We start from the raw sequence: 17,085 nt of genomic DNA, 5'->3' as shown, positions 1-17,085 counted from the left end.
TCTCAGACTTCCTGAAAGGAAGAGGTGAAAGACAGAAAAGGTCTGTGAGTCTCTGGAAGATAACACCTTACCCAGGATACAGCAGCTCAAGGGCCTTCCTGAGATTCCTGCCTACCCAAATTCATCCCCAGCCAGGCAAGGTAAACTGACACTGTAATTCCTGAGTTTGTTAGCTCAGGCTAATTTCTCATACTCCATGTGCTCCTTATCCCAAGTGAACTGGTGCACAATAAAGCCTATAAGGGTCTTTTATATTGTAGCATTTTTGTATTTGTACACTACTCGTGTTGCATCTCAACATCCTTAATTTAACTCAATGTTCACTGAGCAAAACCGCTCTGTCCTTTCCAGAGCACAAAGGGAATCAGCCATGCTACTATTTACAGGGTAAGTCAGAGCAAGTTAATGCTTAACTATGTTATTGTGATTTTGTTCAGCCCTTCAGGAGTGTTTAAAAGCCCATGTGACTGAAGCACAGCTCTCTTCCACCACATGACTGACGTGTGTTTGGCTCTGCAGTCACAGTCCCCTGCCCTGATGTGCTCGTGCATGTGTCTCGTGCCTGGGTGTCCAGTCCTGCAGCAGAGCACCTGCACTTCTCCAAAGTGACCAAGTGCACATCCTGTCCTGCACGGCAGGGGAAGGAACTGGGAAGCCAAAAAGGGAGGAGTCCCACGAAACAGGCTCAGGTCAGTGCATTGCTTGGGTAGGAGGTATTTGCCCTTTTGGCTGTTGCCTGCCTACAATGACCAGTGAGTAATGGTTTTTTCCTGAGTCAACTGTGATAATTTAGTGCCATTGAAGTAGTTCAGTTTTCCTCTCCGGGGAAATGAGGAAGAATGAAAGGCATTCTAAGGGGCTGTGGATGACAGGGTTGTTTCCCTCATCCTCTGAGAATGGAATGAGAGGAGGTTTTTGAAGACTTTTCTATCAGGTGTTTTTAGAATATACTAAAAGATTTCTAGCACATTTAGACAATCCTAAAATGAAGAGGTGCAGCAAAAGGGAGGCATCTGTATTTGACTTTTGGGGAGGGACAGCGTGGGACAAGGGAGGTACAAGGAGAAGTGCTGGGAGACAGTGTTTGTGAAAGAGAGGGAGATGTAATGTAGGTGCAAGTGTTCCAGCTGAGATTTTGAGATGCCCCATGAGGGCATATGGGGTGGCAGATCAGCGTGTGTGTGACCGAAGGGAGAGGCTGCTGCAGCCAGATAAGTTGGGAGCTGTCTTAGGAAAAGGCTCCACAAGGTTGGCCTGATATCACAGGGCTCACCTGCAGCAGTGTTCAGGTATCTCTGGGCGCCTCCTCCACAGATGGTGTCTGCTAATTGCAACACGATCCAATCTGCAGTGCAGGAACACACGTTGCCAACACAGGGCCTGCTTTGGGCTGAGGTGCTGGCGCTGCAGCTGCCTCCTCCTTCCAGCTGCACCAACAGAGCTCTTCTCCCTCTTATTTGTACCTTTTCCCTGAGGAAGCTGCTTTGCCAGAGGGCACCACTGATGGCCCATGAGGGCTAGAAACCCGCTGGAGCAAAAGAGATGAAGCGACCCTCAGTAAACTTGCACCAGTCCTGCGTTCAGCTCTGGGCCCCTCACTTCAAAAAGGACGCTGAGGGGCTGGAGCCTGTCCAGTGAAGGGCAGCAAGGCTTGTGGAAGGGAAAACAAGTCTTATGAGGAGCAGCCGAGGGAGCTGGGGCTGTTCAGTCTGGAGAAGAGAAGGCTCAGGGGTGACCTCAGCTTCCTGACAGCACGGTGTGCTGAGGTGGGGGTCCCTCCCTTCTGCCGTGCCTGCAGGGAGAGACACCGAGGAAATGGCCTCAAACTAAGACAGGGGGGATTCAGGTAAAGTATCAGAAAAAAATGTTCCCTGTTAGGATGGTCAGGCATTGGAGTGGGCTGCCCAGGGAGGCGGTGGAGTCACAATCGCTGCGGGTGTTAAAGAGGCATCTGTACCTGGTGCTGGGCGATGTGGTTTGGAGGTTTAGGGGTTACGGTGGCAGTGCTGGGTTGATGGTTGGACTGGATGATCATGAAGGTCTCTTCCAACCTTGACGATTCTACGATTCTATAATCGTTGGTGGATTTCATGAGGGGAAAATAAAAACCACAGTCCGCGGTGGCTGGCGAACCGCAGGCCGGGGCTGAGGTGGGGGACCGGCGGTGAGGGAGAGAGGGAGCCGGGGGCTCGCTGAGGCGGGACCCCCCTCCTCCTCCTCCTCCTTCTCCTTCTCCCCAGCCCCTGCTCCTCCTCCTCCCGCTCCCGCTCCGCGGCTCTGGGCGGGCCCGGCCGTGCGGAAGGGGCGGCCGGAGCGGGCGGCGGAGCGCGCCCAGCGGCTGGAGCGGCGGCTCGGCTCGGCATGGGACGGGACGGGGCGCTGCCGCCGCGGGTACCGGAGGGCCCGGGGCGGGGGCTCAGGGTCCCGGGGGCTCGGGGAGGAGGAGCGGGGGTCGGGGCGGAGGGGCGGCCGTGGGTCGGGGTCCCCTCAGGGCCCGCGCGGGGGGCCCCGGGGCGGTGTCGGTCGGTGAGGAGCCGGCGCGGGAGTGGCGCTGCCGAGTCCGGGAGCGGCTCTCGGGGTGTCCCGGGAGGGTCCGTCGGGGTGTCCCGGGAGGGTCCGTCGGGGCGTCCCCGGAGGATCCGTCGCCGTGTCCCGGGAGGGTCCATCGGGGTGTCCCTGGGGGATTGTCGCGGTGTCCCGGGGGGCTGCGGGCGCGGCGGTGCCGGGACCCGCGTGAGGCGGTGCCGCTCGCCCCGCAGACCCCGGCGCTCCGCCGGGTGGAGAGGCCGGGGCTGGGAACGGTCCCGGGAGAGTTTTCCCCAAGGGCTGAGGCGCAGCGGCTTTCGAGCACAGCGTGTTCCCAGCCCGGCGTGTCCCGCGGTGCCGGTGGCTGTGTCGCCGGAGGTAACGCCGCTGAAGGATCACCCCTCCTCGGGCTGTGCTGGTTTTGTGACCGCTCCTGCGAGCTGGACCTGCGATTGTCCTCGGTGCAGTTGTGAATGACTATGTGGTCGTGAAAGTAGGATTTCATTTTTTTCCCCGAAGTATTTCTTCGTGAGCAGGAAAGGGAACAGCTTTGGCTGCAAGACTCCTTGTTTCACGGGCAGATGAATTCAAGATTAATTTGAGCATAACCTTGTAAAACTGAGACTGAGTAACAAATGGAATGATTTATGAAGGAGGTGTTCCTGCTGGAGTAATTCTCTCTGCAGGTCATCAGACTCCACTGGTCTCGAGTAACGTAAATATTTTTAAGCTTCAGCCTAATTATATTACCTCTGTTTTTCATGCTGAAGAAGGAAACCTTGGGAGATGTGCTGTTTTGTGCTCCCATCTTCCCAGTAAATGCGGGCTAGGGAAGGATCCAAGAGGCAGGTAGTCCCCAGGCTGTTTGTTGTTGAAGTGCTGCCTGCAAGGCTGGGTACATTTTCCTTGGTGGTGGTCTCATGCCTTTAGGCCACATGATGTGATGCCTGCTTTGGGAGATAAATCTTCCAAGCACCTACTGAAAATAGCCACCTCTTCTCTTGATTATTCCTTCTGAATCTCCCAAACTTGGTAGATCTGCTCGCACAGGTTGTGTGTGGAGAAGCTATTTTCCTAAGAACTTTGAGGAGATGGTCAGTACTGTTAGGCTTCTTTTGGTTCTGCAAAATTATGTATTTAATGTCTGCTGCATACTGAGAAGTTGAAGCAAGAGACAGTGGTGGGCTGCTTGGTTTTTTCCCCGCTGTTTGTGTATCTTGAAATGGTAACACTGTGTATCAGTTGCAACGGATTTATATTTGCCTTAATATAAAATGAAAGAGAAAAGTCGAAGTTCCCTGCTGGCACAAGGCCAGTTTCCATTACCTAGACCTTTGCAACCGCTGTCATGTGTCGTATTATTTTGTGCTGCTAACTTGCACCGAGGTGCAATGTTAAAGGTAGCTGCGGGCAAAGTGCCTCAAATTACAGCTGACCAACGTGTGACTGCCAAACACTGCAGAGATTCACTGCAAAAGCATCTACTTCATTTCCTTCAGCTGCAACCTGTGGAGCAGGTGATGAATAATGTGGTTCAGGCAGCTCAGAAAGCTCTGTGGTGGAGCCCTGCGGTCTGACGCTCGCTGCTGGTAGCCCTGGAGGTATAAATATGATGCTGCACAGTGGAATTTGTTTTCCCTTTCTTTTGAGGGGTGGGGTGAATGTTGGTTGGTTGGGTTTTTTTGGTTTTAGTGAGGACAGTTCTCCATGAGGGAACTTGTTCCCCCTTGAATTACACAGGAAACCTGACTGCAGGTAACTCTGAACTTGGTACCTCCTGATGCAGGACAGAGGTTGTTTTGCCTTTGTTGTGTAAATGTTTTCCAAGACTGATTTGACTTAAATGCCTGTGTGCTGTTCTTCCCCATAAGACCAGGCTTTCTCCTGTTACAATGAACTTTTCTGAAGGCTAAATTAGAGCTTAGATCCTGCGCTCCAATTCTGTCAGAAACCGGACAGTAAAGTAGAACTGTGGGAGGAAGGGAATTTTCTCATCCACAGTTAAGGTAGTTGAGTGCTGTCATAAAGAACTATTGTCATGTGTGTTAAGGGACAAGATTCTTCTACCGGACTTCACCGCTCTATTTCCTCTGCTGCTTCTGTCCCTGGGTCTGGTTTGTGGAATTTCTGCTGTACGACTGTCAGGGGCAGTTGTGATTCAGCAGGTGCTTTGCTTAGACCATATGAAACACTCTGTAATGTCAAATACTTTAGAAAATCAGGCCTTGAGCACCAACACCTGATGTATCCCCTTTGCGGTGTAAAATGAGGATAACACTGGAAAATAAGTCAGTGTTTGAGTAGCATGTAAATACTCTACTGATGGAGAAATTAATAATTCTGATTGCAGAGTAGTGTATGAATAGGATGCAGGAGGCAATACCTGAGGTCACACATGTAAAACACAGGCTAGTTAAAAATGACAATTCAATGAACATGCAGCTTCGTGAATGTGACTTGGCTGTTCACCTAAAATAAGGGAGTCTTTACATTTTTCCGGTTTTCAGTTTGTTTTTTCCTGTGTGTCTCGCTTGTCTTTTTAACCTGGTTCTGTTTGAATACACGGGGAAAAGAAACAAATGGAAGATTTTGTTTGTTTTGTAAAGCCCCCTGAGTTAGTAAAGATACAGGGGGAATTACTTCCTTTGTCTTACCGAGGCGACAGGCTAAAACACCCTTAATTTTCCTTGGGAGAGGAAAGGGAGTAGGAAAGTTGTGCTCCCTTAAATCCTGCGTTGCTTTGATCTCACCGGTCTGCGCCTCTGGGGCGGCTCACGGAAGGCACAGCAGAAGGAGCTGTAGCAGTGCCAGACTGTTGGATGCCAGGACGTGCTGCACCTTTTGGTGTAATTTGTTACATTTCAACAGCTGCTCCTCTTCCCGGTGCGAGAGGGAGCCAGGCAGGAACGGGCTTGTGGAAGGTGTGACTGCAGGGAATGACTGCCTGCTCCGTGCTCCTGGGATTGTGCCTGGAGGAGAGATGGCAGTGCAGCACCCAGCCAGAGCTCATTGCTGACCCAGGGAAGAGCTACAGTGCTCCAGCTGGGAACCGCCCTGGAGAAATGGCCTGTCACCTCAGACAGAGAGAACTCGACCCAAATCCTGAATGCCTGAGGACCTGAGTGAGTAAAGAGCAGTGTGAGAGAGAAGTCATGAAGAGGTTGGATAGGACAGCAATGAGAAATGCATGAGCTCTGAATAGATGGGCAGTGAAGGAAAACAATTTTTTGTTTTAGTTGTTATTAAATTAAGAATGTATTTTCCTCTGCAGATCACTAGCACATGGCTAGTTTGCTACAGGGGAAATGGAACTTCCAAGTAAGTTTCCTAAGATGGTTTCAGGGAATCTGTAGATTGTAACCTCAGTATTAGCAAGGTCAATGACTGAGGGAATGCTGTCTTGGACACAACTCTTCCTTTGTTGTTTTAACACAAATCAGTAAAATCACTGTAATTTGTGTAAAGCAATTGGATACTATTAATACTAAATTAACATTCCAGAGAAAATAAATGTGTCTTGCTAATATGAAATTATCTCTTTCCATATAAGCTTATAAACAGCCAGGAGACACGTTACTTAACCAAGCAGGCTTTCTGACCTCTGCTCTGAGCCTTGCTAATTATGTGCTTTTGGAGCTTGTTCACCTCCAGTGTTTTGCTGGTTGGTCACCTCATTTTCTGTCAGCATGTCAGAGCTCAGGCTTTAACATTGTTTTTACTCGTGCCTTGCTAAGCTTCATGTTTGTTAATGAACTGGGGGCCTGCTAAGTGAGAGAGGTTAAAAGGGGGTTCTACACAGACACGGGGCTGGAACAATTATTAGTTGGCAAAGTATTTATGCGTAATGGGTTGGCATTATGTGGAAAACTCGTGTGAGCTTTTACTCTCTTGGTGTCTCATCTGTATAACTGGAAACCAGTCTCATGGGGCACAAATTCCTGTCTGGTCAGTTTTAGTTCCAGGACTGTGCAAACAGAAAGTTGAAGAAAGGTATTTCAGAAAAGCTTGAAAAGGGTGACAGCTTTCTTGATATTATTAACCACCTCCTCTGCAATGACAGGCTTTGCACAGCCCATCCATCAGTGCTACACAGCAGAGTTCTGGTGTGCTTGTGTTCAAGGACCTGTGTGGGGGTGTTTGTGAAGAGGATAGAGGCACTGGAATATTGGATTACCCTGTGGCTTAACCTGAAGGAATTGCACTGAGTAATACTGCATTCACTGATGGCTAGTCAGTAATTTAGAACAATAGTTTAAGGTCTAGTGCCAGGTTTATTTTTAAAAGCCAGTGCAGACTGTTATTATTGATACTAGCCAAAATCTGAGTGCTGGGCTCGCCTTACGCCGCTGCTGGAAATGCGGAGAGGTTGTATTTAAGTTAGTGTTGGGGGATTGTTTTTAGGGTAAATCTCTCACAACAGATTTCCTCCTGTAAAACTGGACTTCTCCGAGCCCACACTGACTGCAGAGCAGCGTTAACCACTCTGTTAGGGCCGGTGATTCTCAAGGTCATGTGTGCCTGGAAGCCTGGCTTGATAAGTGCTCCCCTTGCAGTGACCCCCACGGTTCACCGAGGGAATGCTCAAGTGCAGCTACAGCCGGTAAAGTTCGATGCTCTGAAGCTCCTTGACAAGAAGGCACAAGAGACAAACAGGCAAGAATTCTGCTGTCTCTGGATTTTCAGGGAGAGGTTAACAAAGGACTTTGTTAATGCCTCTCACAGGAAATGAACTGCCATGGAATAGGAGCGTAGCTTTTCCGGTAATTAATACCTGGAAAGGTGTGGGAAGGACTGTCAGCTGTTCCAGTGAAGAGTGATCACTGGTGCAATCCCAGGGGGATCTGTGTTCAGGCTTGTGATTTCAGCATAGTTATAAATGGCCTGGAAGAGAGGCTGAGTAATGAAGTGACAGTATATGCTGAAAAACACGGAATTCAGGGAGCAGAAACAAGAGCTGGCTGGAGTTACAGAAGGTTCTTGCAATACTTGGTTGTAGGCAAGTGGGACTTGATACCAGTGGATGTAAAATAATGTGCACAGGGATAAACAACTGTGTCTGTGCAGAGTGATGAGCTCATGGGAATCTGTGCCCTTCAGGAAAGAGATCTTTTAAGTAATGCAGATAAAACTTGGTGAAACTCAGCAGCAGATAAAAAAAAGTAAAGAGGCAAATAGAAATGACAGATCTCTAAGAAAAGGAGAGGGAGCAAAACAGAATGCCATGCTGTAAATCTGTGATGGTTTTGTGTAATGAATGACATACCCCTTCAAAAGTTAGGGGCAGACACACTCCCCTCTCCAAAGAGTTGTAGTTAAGATCAGGGAAAAGCACCTGATTGAAGAGCTTATGTAAAAACAGCAACCAAATAAACTGGAGCTTAGCCTGGAAAATACATGGATGATAAGAGGAGGGATTGTGATAGCAATCTGCAACCATGGGGATATGGAGTAATTGTTCCCTGTTTATTTTGTCACCCCAACACAGCAAGAATGAAAGGGTATCAAGTGGTGCCCATGCAAAAGGTGGTAGCTTTTGACAGAGGAGGTGTTAAAACGTGGTCTCTTGGTTTCCCAGAACCTTTCTGTGTCCATGTCATCCCTTGATGGGACATTTCACAGGTTTGCTCCATGTGTGCCTGTTTAAACCTGCTTCTGGTGGCATTGATCACCATAACCAGGTGGTTATGTTGGAGGAGCAGGTGAACAGTCAGACCCCTCTACCCTTTCCATGCCACTCATGATTTTGTAGATTGTCGTATTCTTCTGAAGTCACCTCTTTTCCAGTCTGAGGTGCCTGGTTCTGCTCCCTCATTCCTCACAGACAAGCTCTTCAAGACCTTTGGATCATCTCTGAACCCTTCTTCTGAGGCTGTATGAAAATCACTCTAAGAGTGAACACCTTCCTCTTGCAGAGTGTTCTCTCAGTAGGTCCCTGCACAGTTTCCAAAGGACAATAGTAGCTTTGTTTCCTCTTGGAAGACAGGTAGGAAGAGGGACAGAATGTATGAATTAACCCAGGTGGTTATGCCAGCAGACATTTGAGAATGTGTTATCTGAAAACAGTGAGGCTTGGAAGGGGAAAGCACTGCACAGGGATAATACTGACTTTTGAAAGGCAGTTCAAAGATTAATTTCTGCTTGTGGTTCTCATCTGATCTGGGTGTTGTGCCCAGCTTGGGTTCCTGTGTCTTAAAGTGTGTAGTTGAACCAGAAAAGCTTATGAGAGCAGCAGTGGAAGTGATCCAAGGTGCAAAGTGGCTTCTGCACACAAACAGCTGAATAAGCGAGGGCTAATAATCCCAGGAAAGAGGAGGCAGAGGGACATGGAATTGTGTAAATTCAGGAATGCTGTGGACAATGTGCAGTGCAGGTCTAGTGTTTGTGCTCTCTCTCAGAAAAAGATCCTGACATATGGGAGCTTGTGAGCGACACAGTTGAAAGGGGTGGTAGATGCTGGAATGTCTCCTCAGAAGATCCTCTGGATGCAAAATATTTCTGTTGAATCTGGGGGGTGCTCAAGCACACAGGAGGGAAATCCTCTGAAGGTTAGTAAGTGCTCAGAAAGCACATCCAGCTGCACAGTTCTCCAGAACTGCAAGCAGCTGGAGGCCAGAAGAGCACTCCTAGGAAATATCGTGTGTCTTTCTAATACTATTACTTGAGCATTGGCATTTGGCCACTGTCAGAGACAGACACAGTTTTTCCTGTGTTCTTGTGTCATCCTGAGGGATGGGATTCATCTGATGTAACTGGTCATCTCAAAATGAGATTGGTTTTTAAGTTCAGTGGGTTGATTTTTGTTTTTGCGGTGCCTGCCTCTCTGCATTGCCTACACACAGCACCTAACACTTCACTGCTGTGTGGGTGAGGGAGAGGAATCCCACCCCTTCTAAGTGTTTTGTAAGAACAGGAGCAAATTACACACAGAACTCAGAAAATAACTTATAGCAAAGACTCTGGAGACATCTCTCTTCCAGACTCTCCCTGGCAGTTCTGTTAAAGGCTAAGAGGTGATTTGATTATAGTGTGTCAGTATTTGTGGGTGAGGAAATTTGTTTTCCTGAAAGCCCTTTTAATTTAGCACAAGAAAGTGGGATAGCTGGTGTGGAACACACTCAAATGGGAAATAATGACCCCTTTTCTAGAGTGCATGTAAGTAAATATTGAAGCACTTGAGGCTATGAAGGAGTTCCTCTGGTTCAAACAGGAGTGCTCAGTCTGAGCAGGTCACATCCTCTGACCTGGGTTAGGAGGCAAGGCAGGATTTGTTGCCATCCCGGTTTGTTGCAGTCTCTGAAGCACAGACTGGAGCTAAAAGCTCTTGGAACTGAACTCTGGTTGCCTCGGCAGTGTCAGTGGTATCAGCCCCTCTGATCCCAAAACTGTACAGGTGTAATTGTGAGCGGTTTGTTTTACTGCACCTGAAACGTGCAGCAAATTTCTGCTGGTCGTGAGAGTTGTAAAGTTTAGCACAGCTGCAGTTCCCACCCAAGTGCCATGTACAAAAAAGTTCTGCTACCACTGAGGACATCAAAGTATGTAAGTATGTAAGAACTACAGAACAGAGGAGCAACTCAGATGGTTAGATTTTTTTTCTCTGAACTTCAGTGTAGGAAGAAATGCTACTCTTTTTAGTCTCCTGTTCATTTTGGAAGGTAATTAATTGTGCAAGTGATAGCAAATTGTAAATCAGTTCCTTTGACAGGGTTCAAAATCATTTATTAAATGTCTAGTTGTAAAATTTCTGCTTAATTCAGCAGAAGTGGATTTGTCATAAAAATTCATTTGAAAGAAGGCATTGCTTTGTTATTTGCCCACATCTGTCTTCTGGAATCAATATAGTTTGCTCCCAAATCTGCTTTGTTCAGTAAACTCTAAACAAAAATCAAGCATTTCTAAATAAGAGGATGCACTTAAAATTTGCTTTTTGGCACCCTGAGATCCTTTAAGAGGGTAATACCTGACACCTGATTACAGAGGTGAGGTGACACTTCAGAAACTGTGCTGGGGACTGTCCAAGAGGCAAACCTGTTGTTCTGTCTTTGTTTCCTTTTGCAAGAGAACCCAACTGGAGGTTGATCTTCCACGGACACGAGCAGTTGCACAGTGATCCTGTGCCATGTCCTGGGGTGGGAAGGGCTGGTTTGCTCCATGCTGTGTGTTATGGTGGTTTCTAATTTCTGTTGCTAGTGCTCAAGATAAGGGTTCAAGAAGATTTTGGCTGAATTTGAGGCTTTCAGGGGCACTAGAGCCACGTCCTGCAGCTTTTTCTAGACTTCAGTTTGCAAGTCAGTCAAGCACTGGCTGACAGTCCCCATCCAAACAGATTGTCATTGTTCAGTTATTGAACTCCTGCGTAATCTTTGCATGAATAGGATTTCTTGTGTGTCTTATAGAATAACCTTTTATATCATTAGTATCTGCAATAATTTTTTCCTTTGCAAAGTGATTCATATCATCTTGCAGATAGGACAGATATAAAGCATTATTCTGCAGTCCCACAAGAAGCCCTATTCATGGACAGTTTGTGTTGTGGAGCCAGCCCTGTCTCCTCGGGGCTGGGCTTGGTTTCATGGCAGCAATCCCAGTCACAGAACCTTTCTGCAGTGTTTCTCAACTGGGGGCTGTCCCACAGTCAAATTGGAAGGAAGTGGCTGCCTGGAAAGAACCAAGTAGGAAAGTTTCTTGGTGCATTTGGTCTTTTCATTCTACTCCTAAATAGTAGGTTTTAGCCACCCACCAAAAGTCCCAACAAAAGCCCAGTCAAGCTCAGCTTGAGGCCAGGTTCCCAGACCTGGGAACAGGGATACTCTTAGGTTTTGTCCTCACTAGGTTTACGTGCTGGATCATGTTCAATGGATCCCTCTCAAATAAAGCTGTGAGCTGGGCCTGTGCTACCTGGGTCAAGGCAGTGGGAAAATAAGAAAAATAGTTTCTACTCTGCACCTGTAAGGATTTGTGCTGCTCCGGCCCTGGAAGAACCTGAGCGTGTTTCTGCAGACAGGGATAATAAAGCAATTAGTAAATAACCACTGAGGAGACAGCAGTAAAACTGGCTGAAAAGAGGATGTTGGGGTTTTGCTTCTGATTGTTTGATTATTCTCTGACACAGCAGTAAGAGGTGCCGACAGCAGAGGCAGGAGGGAGCGATCCTGTGTTGGCCTTGGCAAGTTGGTGTTTGGATTATGCTGGTTTGTGATTGTACCAGAGGAACACAGGCAAAATGGAAAGGGATTAGAGAGTGCAGCAAGCATTGCATAAACACCTGAAATTATTTGGGAGATATGGAGATGGTGGGAAGAGTGTTCTTGTTGGGCATAGCTGGGAATACAAATTTCAACTGAAAAAAAGGGGAATCTAGGAGACCTTTTCGTTGAAGGACTTGTGGAATAATTGTACAGATGCAAAAAGCTTCAGTGTTTGAAGGTGGCTTAAAGGATTGGAGAAACTGGCTTAGTCCCAGTGGAAGGGGTGGGTGTGTAGGGAGATTACCCTTGGAGTGATATAGGAGAGGGAGACAGTGAATCTGATACATTATTACTCTAATTAAGGAATAACTTAATCAAGGTGTAATTATTTCCCAAATTAGGTATAAACCCAAACTATTCTTTGTTGGTAAAAGGAAGACCAGTCGGTCTGTATGACACAGAGGAGGAAGGAGCCCTGAGGAGGTCCCATGGTTTTTTGGAAGCAATATTAATTCTTCATCAAACCTGCTGTCCTGAAGGCCTCTACTTTCTCTAAATATTATTTAACATTTATTTCAGGGAATGCAGAAGGCTTGTTTGTAGTTGATGGATGCTCAGAAAAGAAAAAGCAGCAGACCTCTTACCTTGGATGTGTTAGAGGGGATCTGGGGATCGTTGGGCTTTTTGGAGACCTGGAGCACAGGTTTTCCTGTCTGAACAAAGCCCATTAAGGCATTGGGGAGCCAACAGTGCTGTTTTAAACCGTGGCTCTGGTTCAGCAGAGGGTTTAGCACACGTGGTGGTGAAGCCTGAGAGCAGTGACTGGAGGGTGTGGAGTCTCTCCCTGGGTTTGTGTGGGTGGTGTGAGCACCCCGGGGGCTGAAAACGGTTGTGCTGCTACCCTTTATCATCCCCTGGCACCTGAGTGAGGGCTGTGGCTGGGGCACACCTTGCACACCTCATACACCTCATAGCTCTGCTCAGCCCTGGGGAGGCCCTCCCCTGCCAGGGGGCTCTGGGGCAGTGCCAGGGGGTGGAGAGGGAGCAGGACAGGACAGGAGGAGCTGAGGAGCAGCACCCACGGTGTTTGGTGGGCAGGTGGCAGCGTGTTCAGATCCCAGCAGGGCACTGGGAGCAGTTACTGCATCCTAAATCGACTGCTTCAGTGCTTTATATCACCCAAAATGTCCTTGCCTTTGCCTGGGCCATTGGACAGCGTCACATTGAGCAGACAGGGCACATCACAAACCCAACAAACACTCTTCAATCTGTGCCTCTCAGTTTCAGGTTAAGGCTTTACAATGTTTAGACTTGTGCTGTGGCCAGCTGTTAATTAGAACAGCCCCAAGCTCTTCAGGCACTTCCCTTCTGTGGGGTGTGTTTGTACAGGCTTACAGCTAAAGGAGGTGGGATGGAACTGCAGGGAGGGCAGTGCTTTCATCAGGTGCAGAGCTGGCCTTTCACACAGGGAAGTATTTACCTTTGAAAAAACCAAAATAAACCCATGCTGTGGTGTGACTTAGCTGGGATATAATCGTGGTTTATGAAATAGATTTCTGGTTGCACAGGAATAGAGGGTGCTCAGAATTTCGTTGGGGTGTTTTTTATTTGAAGCATTAAAGAAAGATGAATCTATGTCTAAATTTCAAGACCCTTAAATCTGAGATTTCTTATCTTTTCATAACAAAGTTAGACAGCTTTTTCTTTCTGGTGCAGTTCTGACTGATGGTAGGAAATGCAGCTGGAAATGGCTGTGCTAAGTGTGAAACACTCAATTCCTAGTTTTCATAGGCTTAACCTTTATACAAATGTTACTATCCTTGATGTCTACTCCAGTGGACTTATTGTATTAACTGTGCTGCTATTTATGGGTTGTAAGAGGAAGGGAAACAGTTATTCCTCCTTAAAACATTTTGCCATGGTCCCAGAGACCTTGGTGAAAGGCTAATGGAAGCCAGGGTGGCCTTTCCTAAAGGCCCTGCATTCTTAGAGCCATTCAGCTACTTTGCTGCAGGCTGTTTGCAGCTTTTTATAATCCAGAGAGCTTGGAAATCCTGAAAGTGCCTTTCTCTACTGCCCTGCCGCCTTATCTTTAGAATCAGAAATTCACAACAGGATCAAAATGTTTTGCTCTGTTAGAATTAAAGGTAGTGTTTTGCTCGGTCTGGGGAGGGAAAAAAGCAAGCCTGAAAAAAATTAGTGAGTGGCTAAAATAGAGCTGTTAAAATGGCAGCACATAGACAGGCTGTGTATAAATATAGGCCAGCTCCTCAGCACTGCTCTTATATGGGAGATGTGAGGGAGGGAAGAATATCAGCCTGCTCTCCCTCTGTGCAGCGGGTGTTGGTGGTGTGCTCTGTGCCACACGTTTGGTAGCAGACAAGGCTGCAGAATCCATGGCAATGATAATGACTCTCACCTTTGTTTCTGTTGCAGGGACCTGCACTGCCAGTGTGAGAGGGGACTCTCAAAGGCACCCGTGGATTTTTTGTCTGTACCTGCTGCTTGATTGTCTGCCTTTTACTGACCCACCCGAAAAGAGAGAAGAGGGGTCGAACAAAAACCATTGACTTGTCACTTGTGCCTAAGAACTGGCTGGATTTTATGGCACCTGCTGGAGAGGGCACCTGGACCCTTGGAAATGGAGCAGCTGATGCTGCACCTCTGCTGAGCAAGGCTTTCTGCTTGGAGTACAAGGATCAAGTTGCCTTAAGTCAAACCATATGTAAGTTGCCCCAAGTGTTGTAACTGTACCTCCAAACCCTCTCCAGACTTCTCCAGGCAGGAGCTCCTCACGTAGTTTGGATGTTCCCAATTGACATTTGAATGTTTTCATCCAGCCTGCTGTGGCTGTGAGAGCTGGGGGTGAACTTTTCCCTGGGAAGTTCATGGTGAGTTTTGAAGCCTCACTTCCCGGCGTGGTCTGTGCCATGGCAGCGACCTACAGGCTGCTGGTGAGCTCTGTGAACTGCTACAGCAGTGTGGTGATAGACCAGCACTCCCAGCACACCGTGCACCACTGCACGGGCACCTGCCAGGTGTTCAGGCGCGGGGTGACCTGCATAGTCGCCCACCACAGTGTCTGTGCAGAGCTCAGTGTCCAAGATGCCAACCTGGACCATAAAATTCCTCTTCCTGAAAACGGACTCGCCTTGTCTGGAAATGAGGACTATCACCAAATCCTCCCAAATAACCCAAGGATCAAAAAGGGCTCTTCAGTGCAAGCCTCCAGCAGTTTAAAGGACATTACTGGTGAGGCAATAAACCTTGCCAGTGGTAAAATAAAGGAGTTCTCCTTTGAAAAGCTCAAAAACTCCTCCAGTCATGTGGCCTACAGAAAGGGAAGGAAGGTTCGGTCAGAATCCTTCAGCAGACGATCCTTTGACTTTGACTTGATTTATGGGCACCTCAACAATGATGAGAACTGCCCTCCATGTGGCTTTTTGCAGAGCCCCTCCCCTGTGGAGAAGTGGCAGGAGGGCAGTGATGCTCCAGAAGTCACCGTGAGCCCCGTGGCTCCCTTCTGCCCTCATGCCTTCTCCGAAGAAAACTTCATTACCCAGATCTTGGAAAAACACAAGCTGGATGGTTCTTCTGGTGGGGATATCAAGGTGTGCTTGGACATCTTGCTCAAGTGCTCAGAGGATCTGAAGAAGTGCACGGACATAATAAAACATTGCATCAAAAGGAAGTCTGCAGACAGCGTGGGTGGGGGGAACAGCAGCGACCCCCTGCCCAGTTCAGAAATGATATACATGAACCTGATGACCAGGTTTTCTTCCTACCTGAAGAAGTTGCCCTTGGAGGTGAAGCCCCCGGGGCAGAGGGAGGTGAGTGACTGGGCAGAGCTGGTGAGCTGCTTCCATGGCTTGCAGCAGAGCCCCTTCGCCCCGGTGTTCGGGGATGAGCAGCCGCCCCGCTATGAGGACATTATCCAGCTGCCATCCTCCAGTGCAGGCCCTCTGGCTCTGCCAGGAGATCAGGGGGAGCCGACAAGCACCTCTCAGTCCCTCCACACAGGTACTGTGGCCTTTACCCCCACCTCCCCTCCCAGTGCCCCCCAGAGCAGTGTGAGAGCTGGGACAGACGCTCTACCTCAGCCAGCGGCCCCGAGCCCCCCCGACGGCGAGGTGCTGTACATCGAGGAGGAGGCTGATGGGGACAGAACAGCAGGGAAAGGGCAGAGGGCAGAGCACAGAGGGGGCTGGCAGAGTATGGAGCACAGCTCTCAGCGAGCTGCTGGTTCAGATGGACCTGCTGATGCTCCAGCAGAGCGTGCCCGGGTGGGAGATGCCGAGCTCTGCCCCGCTCCCGAGGAGACGACTCCTTTAACACCACCCTTGGATTCCGTGCTGCACGGGGCCCAGGCTGGTGTCCCCAAAGGAGCCCAGACGTGCAGTAGGGTGGACAAGGAGGAGATAGACAAACTGCTGCTGGACTTGGAGTGCTTCTCCCAGAAAATGGAGAGCACTTTGAGGGAACCCCCTCGGAAGCAGGGCGAGGCTGCGGGCGTGCAGGTGTCGGGCAGGCAGGGGAGGCAGGTTCCACCTCTGGCTCTGGAGGCCAAAAGTAAACCTGCTGACCCCCCTTCTTCTCTGTCAAAAATCATGGAAACCAATGGTCACAAAATGGAAGAGGATGACAAAGCCTTTTTACTGCGGATCCTGGGAAGCATTGAGGACTTTGCCCAGGAGCTGGTGGAATACCAGACAGGCAAGGGGAGCTTGTCCAAGGAGAAGGAAGTGATGCAGATTCTTCAGGAAACTTTAGCAACTCCTTCACAGTCCCTCCTTGCAGGGAAAAAAAACCATGCTGGGGCTGCCTGCAGAGACTCTGTTCCAGCCTCAATTCAGCAGGCCCCAGAGGTGATTAAGGTAAGAGAACCGAACTTCTGAGGGGACAGTGAGTAAAACAAATGTGGGGAATTGTGGAAAAAAAAAACCATCTGCTAAGTGATTCATTGTACTTTGGATGCTGCAGTGTGGAATGATGTGTTCAACCTGGCAGAAATGTAGCATTTACTGAAATACAAACCAAAAAAAAGGAAACTAAAGCCCCATAGCAGACAAAATAGGCCTTGATGGGCAGTTTCACCTTTGAGCTTGAGCCTTTCCTGCTGGTGCTCCTGTAGGCTGGCTGTGGTGTAATTGGGCTCTGTATAGTAGAGAGTAGTAATAATTACTTTAATAAGTACTTTACTTCTGGGATCAGGTATTGATTGGGCTGCCTCTCACCGGTTCAGGGAGATCTGAGTGTTCCATCTCTCCCTTTCCCATCTTGGAGCAGACTTGTCCTCCTCATCACTAGTTCCTAAAGAGGGAGATCCTCCATGGCACAAAGGGCAAATCTAGGAAGGTTTAATTTTCTTTTC

General features: G+C 48.5%; 1 protein-coding gene across 3 annotated transcripts in view; it reads left to right on the top strand.

Moving 5' to 3' along the window:
- The first annotated feature begins 617 nt into the window (after positions 1-617).
- PPP2R3A (protein phosphatase 2 regulatory subunit B''alpha) overlaps positions 618-17,085 on the top strand; it is a 54,801-nt gene continuing 38,333 nt past the window's right edge. The window contains exons 1-2 of one of the 3 annotated variants that reach the window (XM_027724806.2): positions 618-689; positions 14,151-16,588. In XM_027724806.2, coding sequence (XP_027580607.1) covers positions 14,603-16,588 — 1,986 coding nt within the window. In that variant the 5' untranslated portion in view covers positions 618-689; positions 14,151-14,602. Of the gene's footprint in view, positions 690-2,330; positions 2,392-5,006; positions 5,649-14,150; positions 16,589-17,085 lie in introns of those variants that run through there. The other 2 variants (XM_027724807.2, XM_039391118.1) reach the window with 2 other exon arrangements.

This window comes from Pipra filicauda, unplaced genomic scaffold (assembly GCF_003945595.2).
Source record: "Pipra filicauda isolate LSUMZ 115617 unplaced genomic scaffold, ASM394559v2 scaffold90_size2875636_pilon, whole genome shotgun sequence".
In the NCBI taxonomy this organism is placed as follows: domain Eukaryota; kingdom Metazoa; phylum Chordata; class Aves; order Passeriformes; family Pipridae; genus Pipra; species Pipra filicauda.
Note: the sequence above shows the minus strand (reverse complement) of the source record. Positions and strands in the feature narration are given on the sequence as shown.